The sequence below is a fragment of the Lampetra fluviatilis genome, chromosome 17 (genome assembly GCF_964198595.1).
Source record: "Lampetra fluviatilis chromosome 17, kcLamFluv1.1, whole genome shotgun sequence".
Classification (NCBI taxonomy): domain Eukaryota; kingdom Metazoa; phylum Chordata; class Hyperoartia; order Petromyzontiformes; family Petromyzontidae; genus Lampetra; species Lampetra fluviatilis.
This window is the reverse complement of record NC_136291.1, coordinates 744,731-761,130: the sequence shown is the minus strand read 5'-3', so window position 1 is coordinate 761,130 and position 16,400 is coordinate 744,731. Positions and strand designations below refer to the sequence as shown.

Below are 16,400 nucleotides of genomic sequence, written 5' to 3'. Positions count from 1 at the left end.
ACCGGTATTGGCCAAGCATCCCAATGCTGAAAACTCACCTGCAAATGACTAAGTCGGGATCCAATAGAGCAGGACCCCAATGAAAAAGAGTCGTGAGACTCGGTGAGGCTTTCCTGGCTAAACCAGCTTAATAACAACAACAATAATAAAGTAATGATAATAATCTCCCCACCCTCTTTGTGAATTGTCACGGTTCAGGCCGATGTTTAGATTAGGGCCGTGGATTCTGACCGTTTCTCTTTTAGGGACTCGTTTGCAAACTTCCGGAGCGATCGATGCATCGTCGGCGGAGGAGGAGGCGTCGAGTGGGAGGTTGTGACCGGCGCCGTCTTGTGTCTCACGCGTGCAGGCCAGCCTCCAGAGCGGGCTAGCCACCAGCGAAGTGCTGCACAGGAGGGCCTACCACGGCTGGAACGAGTTTGAGATAAACGAGGAGGAGCCGCTATGGAGGAAGTACATTTCCCAGGTACGCGGGGGGGGGGGGGGGTGCTCGCGGCGCCGCGGGGAACGGTGGCGGTGGCGGCGCGCGTGATGTTTTATGTTTGCACGTTAAGCCTGAGCGAAAAGAAATCTGCAGGATCGCAAAGTGCATGAAAGCTGCCTCGCTTGTAAAAGTAATAATGTGAACTTGCGGTGTGCTTCCGGTGGGGTGTGCCGCGAGGTGGCTTTCTGGCACAGCTGTTGTCAGTCTGGTGGCAAATACACGTGACTGCGTTGCCATCAGTGCCGGGCAGGGCCTCGATTGTGTACATGTAGTAACTTGGATCCTCGGAGCCGTAAAAGCGAATTGCTCGTAACGAGGCAGATAAGCTGTAAGTACGGTTAGTGGCCCCTTTCGGTAATTCATTGCCTCGCCACTTGGCCGTTACCACATAAACTAAAGTTTCAGGCGGCCTTGGGCAACAGTGGCAGGTGATCACGTGACGATAGGCGAGGAAGCACACGTGCGCGTGACACACGTCAAGCAGCATGGAGGGACCTCGGAGGGAGCTCCGTGGTATCCGCTTCCGTGGGCCATTGCCGTACACGTGTGGGTTGCACTGCTGTGTGCGGTATATCCCAATGGATTCGTTATTTCATGACGTGACCGCCGATTGCACAATTGTGCGTTTTCAACGGGGGCTCTGATTTTAGGGGGTTCAATTCCACGGCTTACAGTCCAGACACCAGGAGTAAAACACGAGCAACGGCGCACCCCGTTCAACAGGAATTCAAGCACTGTTTTTACAACACAAGCGGCAGTGTGCTGTGCACTCGCGACCGGTGGACTATGAACAATGGCCGTGTTCGCTGACAGCGCGACGGCGTGACGACGGCATTCCACAAGCCGTTAGACGGAGGTCACACGGTGAGCTGCATACGATGACGCGGCTACAGTGCGTGCGGCTGACATTTCGCTGCAGAGAGGCTGAGGTGAAAAGTTTCTCAGGGAGGAAGTTTGAATGTTAGCAGGCCGGGTTATTTTGTGATTGTTCTTGTTATTACGCTTGTTTACCCACTAGAGCCTCGCTGAGTCACAAGACCCGTTCAGTCGGGTCTTATCAAGTTTTTTCAGTCGGGCGTTGCTGCTGCTGTGTGTAATCCCAAATGAGTAATTTGCAGGTGATTCTTCAGCTTTGGTATGGGTTTGGCCAACACCAGTTACAGTGTATGTTTATTTTAGTTACGCGAGGAAACTGGAGAACCCGGAGGAAATCCATGCAGAACAGGGTGCGAGCACATTCAAACTCCATTCATTCACAACTCCATCATCCACACACACTCAGTCATACACTCGCACACGCACTCTGCAAAACAGGGGGAGAACACACAAACCCCACGCTGGAAGGCACCCAAGTCGGGAGTCGAGCCCAGGCCAATCTTGCCGTTAGATACGAGCATCACCACTGCACCGCGTTGCCGCCTGGGTCACGTAGACTTCTGGAATGTTACCACAACCGCGTATCCCGAGGGTGGTTGCCATGGCTAGGACATGGGTGAACTCCACGTGTAAACAACTCGGTGCGTGGGGTTTCACATTTTGTAATTAACTTCTCTCGACGTTGGCACATTTCACGAGCGCCCTGCGGCATTTTTGCCGCAGCGTGCGTCACTTTGTGTTGCATTTCGGTGATCGCACAAGACTAGAGAAACACGTTTTTAATTTCAAGGCGACAACGTTGAATACAACTTTGGCGAGCGATTCTCCGTTCCGTTAAAAGCGTCACACGCTGCCGCACGACGCGACCGACGCGCAGGAGGAGAAGGGCCTCCGCCATTATTAGCGTTAGTCTGCCGGCCGCGGTTGCCAATCACGACCACGGCCCCCAACATTTTGCTTTTTGTACCCCGTGACATTTGCTAATCTTGACGTTGAGCAGCAAACGCAGCCGCCGCAAATTCCAGCTCTCTAATTATAAGTTCCCTGGGCTGCCCGCATGCGGCGTTATTGTCGGGCATTGCTCAATCACGGGCCGGCCCCGCTCCCTGTCGGTGAGATCGAGTGCCCACCGGGAGACGTGGGAAATAATTTGGGGGTCGCTTTGACCGTAAATTAGCGACCCACGTAGAGTAGTTGCCTGTGTACTTAGACATAATTGAGTCTGCGGTGGCATGGCGACGCGTTGATGTCATTGCACATTAAGTTGTGTTCGAGCAAACTTGGTTGACAGGCTCGAGGCGTCCTCGGATTAAATTAGCATTAATGAGTCGCGTGGCTTAATGGATGCATGCGGTTGCATCTCACGGCGCGGCATTTAGTCGAGTAAAACAAATGAGAAGATTAAATAACGCACGCGAATTGGAGACGTCGCGGTGACCGTCGAGGCAAGTTTGTGGGCTTTGGGCAGGAAGCGTCATGAGAAGGAGACGATGGCCGTGCTCCACACTGACGACGAGAGAATGGCAGCCAGGAGAGACAAACGTCTCGCGGTGAAATCGGCCGGTTCCTAGGTGCAAGGCGGATAGTTACATCGCAAGATTGCGAGACGTGACGGTGGCTTGGGGCATGCCTGTCACCCAGCAGATGATGGCCGATGATGAGTGAATGAGCGTGTTGGTCTCGGCAGAGAGGCCGCACTGCTCGTCGACCCCGTTAGTGAAGTTGTTTATGGCGCGGCACGAGCTGGCTGGATTAAGTCGCGTGCAGCGCTTTTTATTTGACGGCGAAAAAGTTTGACGGGCAGACGGAAAAGCTTCTCGTCGCTGCACGGCGCTCTCCGCCGAACGAAAACATTCGGCGCGCCCTTTGGTGGCGCGGGGGTGACGGCGAGGTGGAACGGTTCCACAGAGGAGTCTCATGACGGGTGGCGACGGCATGAAGCGCCGCCGAGAAAGCTCCGGGTAATTGGTCTCTGAAGCGTTTAATTAGCGCGGAGCCAAGAGAGCGCCGTCGAGAAGCGACCCAGCGTCAGCGCCCCCCACCCCTCCGTTGCTGTCGCCTGTCGTGCGCCGTGCCACTTGGTGACCGAGTGTGGCGAGTTTTGAGAAACCGGGGGTTGCCGCTTGGATTTAAGGGGGCAGCCGGGGGGGGGGGGCGGGGCGGCAATATCTGTCGTTGTGCTCTACTGTCTATGCTGCCGTAGCCACCTTAACCAAACCCGTAGAGCAAGCAGTGTGGTGAAGTATGGTCTAATAAACCTCCACGATACCACTGCTGACACGGTCCCTTAAAAAAAAAACACACCTCCTCCTTCTCCACATTGTACTTTGACTTTAAATCACTGGGATCTCCTTTCCCAAAGGCCCAAAATGCCAAGCGACAAGCAACAAACAGCGCTATTAAAGGTGTAATAGATGAGAGTTTTTTCGTTTCTTGAATGGTGGACATCTACACATGTGCATTCGCAGATTGCCATGTTTAAAAAAAAAAGCCTTATTTTCTGGAGGCCGGCAGTGACTCTGGTCCCGTGTTGTTGCGTGTGGTCCCGTGTGGTTGCGTATGGTTGCTTGTGGCCGTGTGTGGTTGTGCCGTCACAGTTCAAGAACCCCCTGATTCTGCTGCTGCTCTCTTCGGCCGTCATCAGCGTCCTCATGAACCAGATCGACGACGCGGTCAGCATCACTGTGGTGAGAGTCGCACGGGGGCCGAAGGACGGCACCGCCAGGCCCTGCCGCGTCCCAGCGAATCACAGCGCACCGTGCCGGCGCGTGCCGCTCGGTTGCGTGCATATCTCGGTTGTGTTTTTGCAGTGAAACGATGACGGTGGGGAGGGGTGCGGTGGTGCTCAGATGTAAGAGATGCTGAGCCGGGCACTGCCGTGGTTCTCCACTGGAGTGAAGTTTCATGGTCTCAGCCCAGTTACCAAGGACCACACGAAAATAAACCATCGCATTCTTTTTGGTTCTGCACTCAGTTTGGCCAAATTCTAAATATATCGGTTTGACTGTCGTGTAAAGAGGTCACTGTAAGGGATTTCAGAGGTAGCTCTGTGGTGTACGCTTTCACGGGCCAGTCTCAAACCAGAAGGAGCTTCCGCTGCTGTGTGAGAGATCCGAAAGATGCTTTGTCACGCCGATAGCGCAATCAGATAAAAACTGGGGCAAAAGATTCAATTGTTAATAAAAAAAACATGACGACAATTTAATTATTGTTTAAAATGTAAGATGCTTAACGTAATCCTTCCTCCTTTTCAAAGACGGCATTACGGCAGCGGTGTTTGGTGTTGTTGTGATGTGCCGTTGCATAACTCTCTCGCCGCCGCCGCCTTGCTCTATATTAAGCGCTATTGTTCGCGAGCGAAAGTGGACGGCGAGCTTCGTGTGGTTCTGCCGTCCGCCTCGCGATGTGAAGGGCGGCCGTGTCTGTACACGGCACACGCACACACACGCACACACACCCGCACATGCACACACGCACACACACGCACGCACACACACGGGAGTCGGGGGGGGGGGGAGCGGTGGCGCAGCGGTTATCGCATCTCGCTACGAATCGGCGACCTGCTCACGGCCAAATACAAAGGCGAATATTTGAACCGGTCCTGGGCCTCTCCTAGGTTGGCTCAGTCTCAAATGAGTACCTTGTACGGCGTGCTGGCCACCCACCCCCTCGTGTGCTGTGCCAGCCTTCATAGGTGCTACTCGCCAAAAGCACTTGCCCCAGCAGTCTGATGCAGGCTACACGGGGGATCTTTGTCTTGGCGCTCACCGCCGGAGTTGGCAACACGACAGCTGCTTGAGCTGTAAACGCTGCACCGTTTCTTCGCGCCGCCGAGCCGCGGCACCGCTGACGGTCGCTGCCTCTACCTGTCCTGAAGTTGGCGCCGGGTCAACTTGCCCCAAAACGAGAACCTGACACGGCGTGGCATCGCCTGTATGGGGCCGCGCCACTCGCTTACGGGAAGTCCCGCCACTTAGCGTCAGCGCTGGCGCTGGGAAACAGCCCTTGCCCTGGCGGGCTCGCTGCAAGGAAATTGCAAAAACAAAAGAAACGCGTGTCGTTGCTGTATGTACGTACGTTTAACTTATTTTGCATCTTATTCTTGGTTCTTTCGGTAAAGTCACGTAGAAGGGAAATAATAAAATAAAATAAAAGCAATATAGTTTTATTTATTTTTCTTATTAATTGAATACTTCCCTTCTACGTGACTTTACCGAAAGAACCAAGAATATGAATCCCTGCAGTCACGAAAGCTTTAAATCGAAATTCTTTAGCATCGTACGCAGCCAACCGTGCTCATCGGAGGTGCAGGGGAAGGACCACAAACTGCTGAGTGTGAACTGGTGTGTATTGAGTCCCGAAAGCGCAAAGCTGCCAGCAACAAACAGCAACAAACAGCAACAAACAGCACGATGGAAAGTGGAACACACAAGAGTGGTAACACTTTTCCTTAATCGAGCAAGGTTATTATAAGAACGTGGGGAATAGAGATAATGGAAGTGAAGCAGTGCCAGGAAAGAAACAGAAATAAGAGATAAAGTGGATGGATGGGTGGGTGAATGGATGGGTGGATGAGTGGGTGGGTGGGTGGGTGGATGGGTGGGTGGATGGATGGGGGGGTGGGTGGGTGGATGGGTGGGTGGGTGAGCGTGTGGGTGAGCGTGTGGGTGAGCGTGTGGGTGAGTGAGCGGGTGTCCTCAACACATAGGACATTAACCACAGTAGTGGTAGCAGTGGGCGCAAGTGTGCATCTAGTTGCATTGTGTACACGTACGTGTGTATGCTCGTGTACGTGCGTGAATGCGTGTGTGTGCATGCACGTGCCTGTGCATACATGTGTACGTGCGTGCGTGTGTGTGCGGGCGCGTGTACCTGCGTGTGCGTGCGTGCGAGCGGTAATCGTAATTGTTAAAACAGGCATCAAAACCGGCACGGCCATCTGGTGGTGGCGCCATGCGGGGAGGTTTTGTGCTCTCGCGCAAGAGCCCAGCGCGTCATCCGATGAGCGCGGCTGGAACAGATGCTCATCCGCTTGGTCCCCGGACGACGCTGCGAGTGCTGAACCCATTAATTAGCGCGCCGCGCTGTGTCCCTCTTAAGTGGATTATCGTAAACTTCATTGTTTGTGTTTTGTTGCCGTTTCCCCACCCCCCGCACCCCCCGCACCCCGCCCCTTGCGGACCAGGCGATCGTGATCGTCGTGACGGTCGCCTTCGTGCAGGTACGTGTTCACAAAGCGCGCGTGGTCTGGATTTGCGATGTAATTAATTGCACGACGCAAACGAGCGTCCAGTCTTCGTGCGTGGAGCCCCACAAATTGGGGTTGAGTTCTAAAACGAGTGGATGCTGTTTTTAAGCATACCACAGTTCTGGTATAAGCACAGTTCTGGTATAAGAAACGCTGGTGGGGGGAATTTGAAGAGAAATTCCTGATATGCCCGAGGGGGGGGGGGGTGTGCTTATATCCAGCTGACACTGGACTTGCCTCACTGACGCGCAGAATAGGGGGGCCTGCAGCCGAGGCGATTGGTTAGTGCGGCCACGTTGTGTTGGTCAACGCGGCCAAAGCAGCTCGGATGTGGCCGCATGCAGAATGAGTCTGTCTGGCTCACGGCTCGCACAATCCCACGGTGGATCGAGCAGACGCGATGGCTCGGCGATGACCGCATGGCGGCTCCGAGGCGTCGTCCCACTCGCTCTCATCGACCGCCTGCGGGGCGGTTGTCTGCTTACTCATTTCTATTCGCTTGTTTTTGCCTCGTTTCTGTTTGCTCCATTGGTGCTGCACTGCTTTGTTATTTAATTGCGTTTGTAATTTCGGTGACCCGGGTCCATGTTGCAAATGAGAGACGTCCATCCTGGTGTCTTGTTTGGTCCCTCGCGTGACGACGCTGACATTTGAGACGTGCGTCGCTGCGTTGCAGGAATACAGGTCGGAGAAGTCGCTCGAAGAGCTGAACAAGCTGGTCCCGCCTGAGTGCCACTGGTACGTCACTCGCTGGTGCCCCCCCCCCTCTCCCAACATCCCCCAGCGTGATCGGTGATTAGTGACGGGGGGGGGGGGGGCGTGGGGTTGCCGAGCGAGCGAATTGTGAACACCGCCTTCACGCAGTTCACAGGGGCCCGGTGATTGGATCAGATTCCCTCCTGTTGCTGTCTCCCATCGGTGTGGTTCAGTACAATTACAATGACATGTGAAATGCATACAGCGTGTAGATGTGTCTGTGTGTTAGGTCTGTGGCCTTTCTTGAGCATGTCAAATATGATGCAACGTAAATATGGCAGGTCTAAATGCGACCCCAACTCAAGACACTGTACAGATATTGTGGGCATATTTATTGTATATAAATGTATTGTATCGAGAGAAAGGGGCAGTCATTCACACACGAAGGAAACAAGGGAGATCTTGAGCCAGGACTCGGGCAGGGGCAGGAAGTGAACGGCACGGATGGATCGGGGCAGGGAGTTCCGGACTGTGGGGACAGCAGAGGAGAACGAGCAACCTCCCCCTGAGAAAGCCTCGGTTGTTGGAGCGGAGAGGCAGGAGAGTGCATGGAGGGGGATTAGAGTGAGATGAGAGGGGAGAGGCAGGAGAGTGCGTGGAGGGGAATTAGTGTGAGATGAGAGGGGAGAGGCAGGAGAGTGCGTGGAGGGGAATTAGAGTGAGATGAGAGGGGAGAGGCAGGAGAGTGCGTGGAGGGGAATTAGTGTGAGATGAGAGGGGAGAGGCAGGAGAGTGCGTGGAGGGGAATTAGAGTGAGATGAGAGGGGAGAGGCAGGAGAGTGTGTGGAGGGGAGTAGAGTGAGATGAGAGGGGAGAGGTAGGAGAGTGCGTGGAGGGGAGTAGAGTGAGATGAGAGGGGAGAGGTAGGAGAGTGCGTGGAGGGGAGTAGAGTGAGATGAGAGGGGAGAGGCAGGAGAGTGCGTGGAGGGGAGTAGAGTGAGATGAGAGGGGAGAGGCAGGAGAGTGCGTGGAGGGGAGTAGAGTGAGATGAGAGGGGAGAGGTAGGAGAGTGCGTGGAGGGGAGTAGAGTGAGATGAGAGGGGAGAGGCAGGAGAGTGCGTGGGGGGGAGTAGAGTGAAATGAGAGGGGAGAGGCAGGAGAGTGCGTGGAGGGGAGTAGAGTGAGATGAGAGGGGAGAAGTAGGAGAGTGCGTGGAGGGGAGCAGAGTGAAATGAGAGGGGAGAGGTAGGAGAGTGCGTGGAGGGGAGTAGAGTGAGATGAGAGGGGAGAAGTAGGAGAGTGCGTGGAGGGGAGCAGAGTGAGATGAGAGTGGAGAGGTAGGAGAGTGCGTGGAGGGGAGTGGAGTGAGATGAGAGGGGAGTAGAGTGAGATGAGAGGGGAGAGGTAGGAGAGTGCGTGGAGGGGAGCAGAGTGAAATGAGAGGGGAGAGGTAGGAGAGTGCGTGGAGGGGAGTAGAGTGAGATGAGAGGGGAGAGGTAGGAGAGTGTGTGGAGGGGGATTAGAGTGAGATGAGAGCGGAGAGGTAGGAGAGTGCGTGGAGGGGAGTAGAGTGAGATGAGAGGGGAGAGGTAGGAGAGTGTGTGGAGGGGGATTAGAGTGAGATGAGAGTGGAGAGGTAGGAGAGTGCGTGGAGGGGAGTAGAGTGAGATGAGAGTGGAGAGGTTGGAGAGTGTGGAGGGGAGTAGAGTGAGATGAGAGGGGAGAGGTAGGAGAGTGTGTGGAGGGGAGTAGAGTGAGATGAGAGGGGAGAGGTAGGAGAGTGTGTGGAGGGGAGTAGAGTGAGATGAGAGGGGAGAGGTAGGAGAGTGTGTGGAGGGGAGTAGAGTGAGATGAGAGGGGAGAGGTAGGCAGGGGCGAGTCCATGGAGCATCTTGAAGCTGGTGAATGCATTCTTGGAATTGACCCGGGATTGGATCGGGTGTCACAGGACATCCTTAACCCAACATCACTCGAGATAAAAAAAAACAGCACCTCCGTATGAGAATGCTTCGGCATTTTTTTATCGAGTCGTTCATCCCAGTGGTCACAGATGCCCACGCGAGTCTCTCATTGTGCTCGGCATCGACGTTTTACCACACGTGTATTTTTGAATTAATCCTCAGGAGGGAATGTGCTCACAAAAGCAGCCTCTGCATTAGTTATGAGGCCACGTAAATAATTGAGCGTATATTTTCGTGCAGCGAACGACTTGATGCAGCGCGCTTCGGTAGCCAGCGCGTCGCCGCTTTGCAGCCGAGGTGCTGCTGCTCGCGGTGTGGAGGGTGCTCGCCTTCCGCTTCTTCAATTTAAACAAAAGTTGTTGAATCCGCGGGCTGCACCCCCATTGCGGACGAAGCATTCGTTGGGCAGCCGTTGGGGGTCGTGCAACGGCCCCGAGGAAGCGCATCTCACGGAACGACTTTTAGAAATCCCTTCTTCGAGTGTCCTTCGTTCCACACAGTCGGGGTCAGCGCTTCCCCACTGGCTCGGCAGATGAGAGCCAAACCCATGTTGACATTCTCAGCTGGAATTGAGCTACTTTAGGTTCAGGATCAAAGTAAATGTGATGGTGTTTATTTGTGTAGTTATCGTTGACCGGGCTGAGACCATCTACTCACGACACTTGAGATCCCGGTTCAACCCGAGGCAGTGGCTGAAGCCCAGATTCGAGCGCCGGATATTAGCGGTGCCTCCTCAGCGTCTCTGCCCTCCGAGCCCGCCGGCGTCCTCTTGGGGAACGTGGCTCTTGAGATTTTTGCCACACGCCGCCTTGGCAGCGTTGCCCACGTCGCTGGGGAGCTCTCTGGCATCGACTTGGCCCGGTGCCAGCCGCTATATTTGGCCGCCGAGCAAAGCGTGCGGCAAGCAGCCACAACCGACTGCAGGGCCTTTGTGTTCTCTGCTATTGTTCAGACGCAGTTTGATTTTATGTGTCGTCTGTCAAAACACAAAGCTATCTCTGGCTGTTGCTGTTCCGACCGGGACAATTATAGTGGGGGCGAGGCGAGAGACGGATCGAGCCTGCATTGTGTCTGTTCCGTTCGCTGCCTCCGAACTCCGCGTGGCATAACACGGAACGCCTACCCGCTCAGGAATTGTTTCATGTCACGTGGCATTGGTTGTCGTAGTAGTAGTAGTAATAATAGGAGGGCCGATTGGCCAGACGGGCGTTGAAGCGGTCTGCACAAATCCGGCGACCAAGGGAAAGGCCTCGGAGCAGATGGTGGCAGTGGCTGCACGATCTGGCATTGGGTCGAAAGCATTGCTGCGGTTTTGGCGGTGGCTTCGGTGGCTTTGGCTGTGATGGCATCTTGATCTTGAATACCAATTCAGAGCCCCAACACGGGGAGGAAAAATGTTTTTAATCAGTGAGCATTATCTGATGTGACATGTAAACTATAAACACTGTGGTCATGACTGACATATAGAACTTGAACTGAAAAGTTCCTAGAGATGGAAGGAAAGATAGATGCTTGGAATTTGACTGAGCGACAGAAAAAGTGCCATGGATGAGGGAACAAACACAAATCAGGTCATCATATTGAGAATTCGGAATGGACGAGACTTGTAGCAGAATGGCAGCCAAACAAAGGAGCGCTTCCAAGAGGACGACCAGAGCGGAGACGGAGCACTGAGATTAATTTGTGTGCGGGAGCGAGATGCACGGTAGTGGCACTGGGCCGTGCGGGATGGTGATGGCTTGCGTAGGCCTTCGTCCAGCAGCGGATTCATCGTGGCCAATGGTGTTGATGATGAGCGACGGGAGAGGCCGCACGGTAGCCTCGGGCAGGTGGCAAGGCCCGGTGGCCACGGCCTCCGTCGAAGCCGCGTCGGGCCGGATGAGACTCGCTGGGCCCCTCGTGGCCTTCGCTGGCACCGAGAGCGCCACCTGGCATGCGGCGGTGCCAGCGTTTCGCGCGCCTACGCCCCCGGGAGGGAGATCGGGTGGTTACAATCGATGGCAAGCTCTCTGAATTATGCAGGTGTCGGATGTTTCGATTTACATTTGAGATCGAGCGTTTATTTTTAATTTTAGCCGAATTAATAACTTCGCCTTCGGCCAAATCGCTCGTGGCACACGCGGCCTTGCCGCATCACGGAGCCCAAGCGGAGCCTGGTTACTGCTTGGCTGGGCAAATGTAACCACCAACAAAAGGGCTGTCCGTGTACAAGTGCGATTATAACATCGGGAGGAGAGCGATGTCACATCTGGTCTCTATAATAACTATAACACTTATCAAGTTTTTATGGCCAGGCGAGAACCTAAGAGACCAGGATAGACTCATTTTCAAGAGAGACCTGGAGGCATGAGTCTGCCAGTAGTCGGGGGCCATGATGGCTGCTCCGCATTTAATCCAAATTGAATAATTTTCAAATTTTGCTCATGGTCCTGACGCCGGCACACAATGGTCTACTCTTGCGAATGACGCGAGGGGATCTTTAATATGTGTGGGTGGGTGCGTGGGTGTATTGTTGTATCCTACCTTGTGGTGGTGAGTCCTCAACTTTGGTGGAGGAATCAATGAGTGATGATCATGGAAACCGTAACCATGACAGCAGCGATGATGAGTGATAAGGGGGGCGAACTGTTCACCGGTGAGTGAGTGAGCGAGCAAGTTGTGTGAATTGGTGAGCACTCGATCATCGGTCACCGCGACTGCCGCTTCACTCTGAACTCTATCCGGTGCAGCGGTGAGGTAGCAACTGGGTGCCGTACCCCAAATCCTAGAGCGGCAGAATCCCAGCCCGGGCTGAACGTCCGTGCTTGGCCGTCTTGTGACCACAGCGTCCGCGAGGGCCGCATGGAAAAGCTGCTGGCGCGCGAGCTGGTGCCGGGCGACACCGTCACGCTCTCCGTGGGCGACCGCGTCCCCGCCGACCTGCGCCTCTATGAGGTAGGCCTCGCTTCCGTCACGACACGGGGACGGGGTGCGTGGGGGTCGTATTGCTGCGATAGTTATTTGTGCCCCGGAGTTCAAGCAGTGTTTAAGTATCCTTACCAGGTAGTCCAAATTCTGTGGGGTCAAAATGGTATCTGCGGAGAGTCATGGCTCAAATCCGTCGGCCGCCCTGGTTAATTTATGCGCTGGGTGTAATAACCGTAACCGCTTCAGAGGACATCACAGATCGCCCGATATTACCGTTAAGAGTCGGCCACTGTGCGTGCTGGAATCGGAATACAAAGTTGCCAATTCAAATAATTACACTGCGAATTACTCAATTGTACTGTACACACAGCAGCAATCATCGCCCCCCCCCCCTCCTGGCAGGCCGATGCCCCCCCCAGGTCACACTTACGCATGAGACACTCACCTGGTCTCTTGAAATTTCACCTGGTTACACAAAACCAACCTAAAACCTGAACTTGCAATGCTGGAGGCCTTGAGCTGCCGTGGCATTGCGGCGAGCGCCCCCCACGCTGGCGGTCACCCTGACGCCGGTCCCACGGGGGGCCGGGGTGTTCCCCGTCGTCTCCGTGCAGTCGATCGACCTGTCCATCGACGAGTCGAGCTTCACGGGCGAGACGGAGCCCAGCAGGAAGACGACGTCCATCGTGGCGCGGGCCCTCAACGGCGACATGGCGGCGCGCACCAACATCGCCTTCATGGGCACGCTGGTGCGCTGCGGCAAGGGCAAGGTGCGTGCGGCGACCCACGCCGGTCGGCCGGCCGGCGCCCGTCACCCGTCCCATGCCGGCTCGGTCGCTCGCTTGCTCGCATCCCCACTCGCTCGCTCACTCGCTCGCATCCCTGTTGAATGACTCGCTCACTTACGTCGCCTTATGAATCGCTGTGCTCACTCACGTCCCTACTAAATCACTCACTCGCCAACTCACATCCGCACTCGGGCGCTCACATCTTACTCATTCGCATCCTTAATAATTCGGATCCCTACCCACTCGCTCGCATCCTCGTTCGCTCGTTCACTCACTCTCAGCCCCACTCACTCACACTTATGTCTCACCCACTTTTACCCCAATCACCCACTCGCACTCCATGACACCCACCCTCACCTCCTCTCACCCCCTCGTCTATTTACCTCCTCTCCCTTGCCCCCCTGGTCATTCCCCCCCACCCCCGCTGGTTTTGAAAGCGCAGCATGCCCCTGCGTAGCCAGATGCCACTCGAGAGCAGCGCCATCACACTCGGTGTGACGTCTTGACACCGCACGCGCTGCCGACGCTGCTGCTGTTGCTGCTTCTGCTGCTGCTGCTGCTACTGTTGCTGCTGCTGCAACTAGTACTGCTGCTGCTGATCCTACTGCTGTTACCGCTGTTTTTACTGTCATTGCTGCTGCTACTGTTGCTGCTGTTGCTGCTTCTGCTGCTGCTACTGCTGCTGCAACTAGTACTGCTGCTGCTGATCCTCCTGCTGCTACCGCTGTTTTTGCTGCTGCTGCTACTGTTGGTGCTGCTACTGCTGCTGCAACTACTGCTACTGCTGCTGCTACTGTTGTTAGTGCTACTACTGCTGCTACCACTGCTGCTAATATTACTACTACTGCTGCTGCTACTGTTGCTAGTACCACTACTGCTGCTACACACCCGTTCCCTGGCCCGCTTTGATCCCTCGTGTATCTTTAGCGTTGTGTATTAGCCGGACATTGGCGCGTTCACTCGGCGTCTCTCTGACGCGGCCGTCTCTCTATTTCGTGAGCAAAGCAAAGTTGGAGATGCTTTTCAAGCGGAAGAAACGAAGCGCCCGGGGATCTCTCAGCCGGAAGGGCGCGTTGGGTTCCCGCTAACGAGCGTCCTCGCTCCGCCTGCCCGCTCATTACAATCGCGTTGCCTGCGCATCGGTCGGCCCTTAATTTCTACCGCGAGCGAGTCGAGCGACGCGTGCGGGGAGACCGGCCGCGGAGAAAGGAGCGAGCCGCCGCGCTTCGTGGAGTTAAACCGAAGCGCTCGGCACTGGAGTGCCATCGCCCAAACCTCACCGCACGCGTTGTGTATTTTTCTGTCAATGTGCGGAACATTTATTCCCACCTTAAGTCTACTCACAAGAGTAAATATCACAGGCCCTGCAAGCCAGCCCAGGCCGCGATGCCATCTGTTTTTTTCCGCTTGTGAGCAGCCCTGTAGAGTGACCTTGTTTAAAAGAGGGGAGGGGTTGAGTAACGGTGCCACGGGCTTTTGCCTGCCAGAAGGGGGTGCTGAGCCTTCAGCAATGCGGGGGGGGGGGGGGCGCTCATCCCCCTGCAGCCTCCCCCTTCTCCCCTTCTCCCCGGCGCTCCGGGGCTACACGCGAGGCTCCCGGTGATGCCGAATCGCCCTAATTGCCGTGCTGGCTGCGGAGAGAGCCCAGCGGTTGGAGGCTGCGGGGAGGGAGATGAAAGCGGCCGTTTGGGCGGCCGCGGAGCCGCGAGCTCGCCGGGCCGAGCGGAGACATCAGACGCCGGCTTTGATAATCCGCCTGTGCACTGAAGTTGTCAGCGTGGCAGTGTGATGCCAGATTAAAAAAAAGATTAAAAGATAATTTTTCATACAAATTAATTTTAATTACCCTGCCAAGCTGTTTGTGCGGTGTAACCGTGGCGCTTATTTGCTGCTCCGCGTGAAGTTCTGTGAGATTCGAGCCCGACCTCTCCACGGTAGTAAACACCCACGCACGCAGCAGTCACACCACCATCAACGTCATCATTAGTTCATTTGGTATTAGCACCGTTCTTACAGCACAAGGCCAAAAACGACACGCTTACTCAGCCACACACTCGCCCACTCTCCCACACCCTCTGCCACCTATTCACTCTCTCACACACTCAACTCTCTCATTCGGTCATTCTTCCGTTTACTCTCCCACTCGTTCTCCCGCTCACTCACCACACCGCAAGTCACAATGTTCCCCTTTCTGCTTCTTCCCTTGCACTGCTCAACTTTGGAATCTCTTCCCATCGTCGTCTCTTTCCCCCAACAGATCTTGTGATAATTACCTTGCCCAATTCAAGGACCGGAGCGTTACACTCCTAATCAATTGCGACTTGGATCGCGCTGTTTGTTTCTGGCCGTTTGAAGTTTTGGGCCTTAGAGGCTGTGCTCGGCAACTGCGTAAAAGTAACAAAAAAAACGTCAGTGGAGCAAGCAGAGCGGGACGCCAGCGGCTGCGCTGCCCTCTCCGTCCGACTCTCGTCCCCGTGCGCCCGCGTGTCGCTATGAAGCGCCGCAGCCGGAGCCACCCGCGGGCGCAGCGCTTGCACGCTTGTGCCCACCGTGGTGGAGCTCGTGCGGGCAACCATCCGCTCTTTCGTGTCGAGCGCGGTTTGAAAGTTGCGGTCAGTTGTGTTTGCGATAAAAAAAAAACGGCGCGCATTATGAATCGCGTTATTATTACTTCTGTATTATTATTGTTGTTGTTGCCGCGGTTGGTTTTCCGTTGCCCCTTGTGCGCATTTGGCGTCCGTTCAAACCCAAACTGTACGGGCGTGGAGAGGAAGGCGCCGCTCTGTTGTTGTTATTGCACCACGAGGGCGCAACTACAAACACCCGGCAGCAGCGGCGGCGGCGGCAGCAGTGGCACAGCAGGCACAGCAGGAGGCCAGGGGCGGCCTCTTCAATTCCACTATTCAGACGAAACAAGAATGGAGCCCGTGCTCGTTAACATCGACTACTTTCAAATGACACGTGCGTGGAGTGGCGGCGGAGTGATTGGCGCCCTGCGCTGTGAAGACGGTTCCCTGCCGCGGCGGCTAAGATCGGTGGCGGTCCTGAGCCCCCCCCTTCCCCACCAGCCCCCACTGGGCAGCGTGGTGAAGTATGGTCAAGTGACCCCATTGATCTCCGGGGCATTTGGAGGCTCGTGTCCGGCAGTGGATTGACGAATGTCTATGATATGCGAATCTTGCATTGAGGCAAATGCAGATTTGTAAAAGACCAGAGCGAGAAAACCAAGAATCAATGCGAATGAGTGGGTGAAAATGAAACAAGTTGAACAATTATTCTTTGGATCTTTCGGTAAAGTCACGTAGATAGGTTCAAAGAAAATAACAAAAATAACAAAAACTACGACACTCGTCATATCTTTTTTTCCCCCTCCGCTTGCGATCGAAACGTCGTAGTTTTTCGTTATTTTTATTATTTTCTTTGAATCCATCTACGTGACT

The 16,400-nt window shown here is 54.9% G+C and overlaps 1 protein-coding gene across 3 annotated transcripts in view; it reads left to right on the top strand.

The window, feature by feature from the left end:
- The window catches only part of ATP2C1 (ATPase secretory pathway Ca2+ transporting 1), a 41,174-nt gene that overhangs the window by 5,515 nt on the left and 19,259 nt on the right, over window positions 1-16,400 (top strand). For all 3 annotated transcript variants that reach the window (XM_078863944.1, XM_078863942.1, XM_078863943.1), the window contains exons 3-8: window positions 350-466; window positions 3,958-4,047; window positions 6,546-6,581; window positions 7,285-7,346; window positions 12,091-12,199; window positions 12,787-12,942. In XM_078863944.1, the coding sequence (XP_078720070.1) occupies window positions 350-466; window positions 3,958-4,047; window positions 6,546-6,581; window positions 7,285-7,346; window positions 12,091-12,199; window positions 12,787-12,942 (570 nt within the window). The remainder of the gene's footprint in view (window positions 1-349; window positions 467-3,957; window positions 4,048-6,545; window positions 6,582-7,284; window positions 7,347-12,090; window positions 12,200-12,786; window positions 12,943-16,400) is intronic.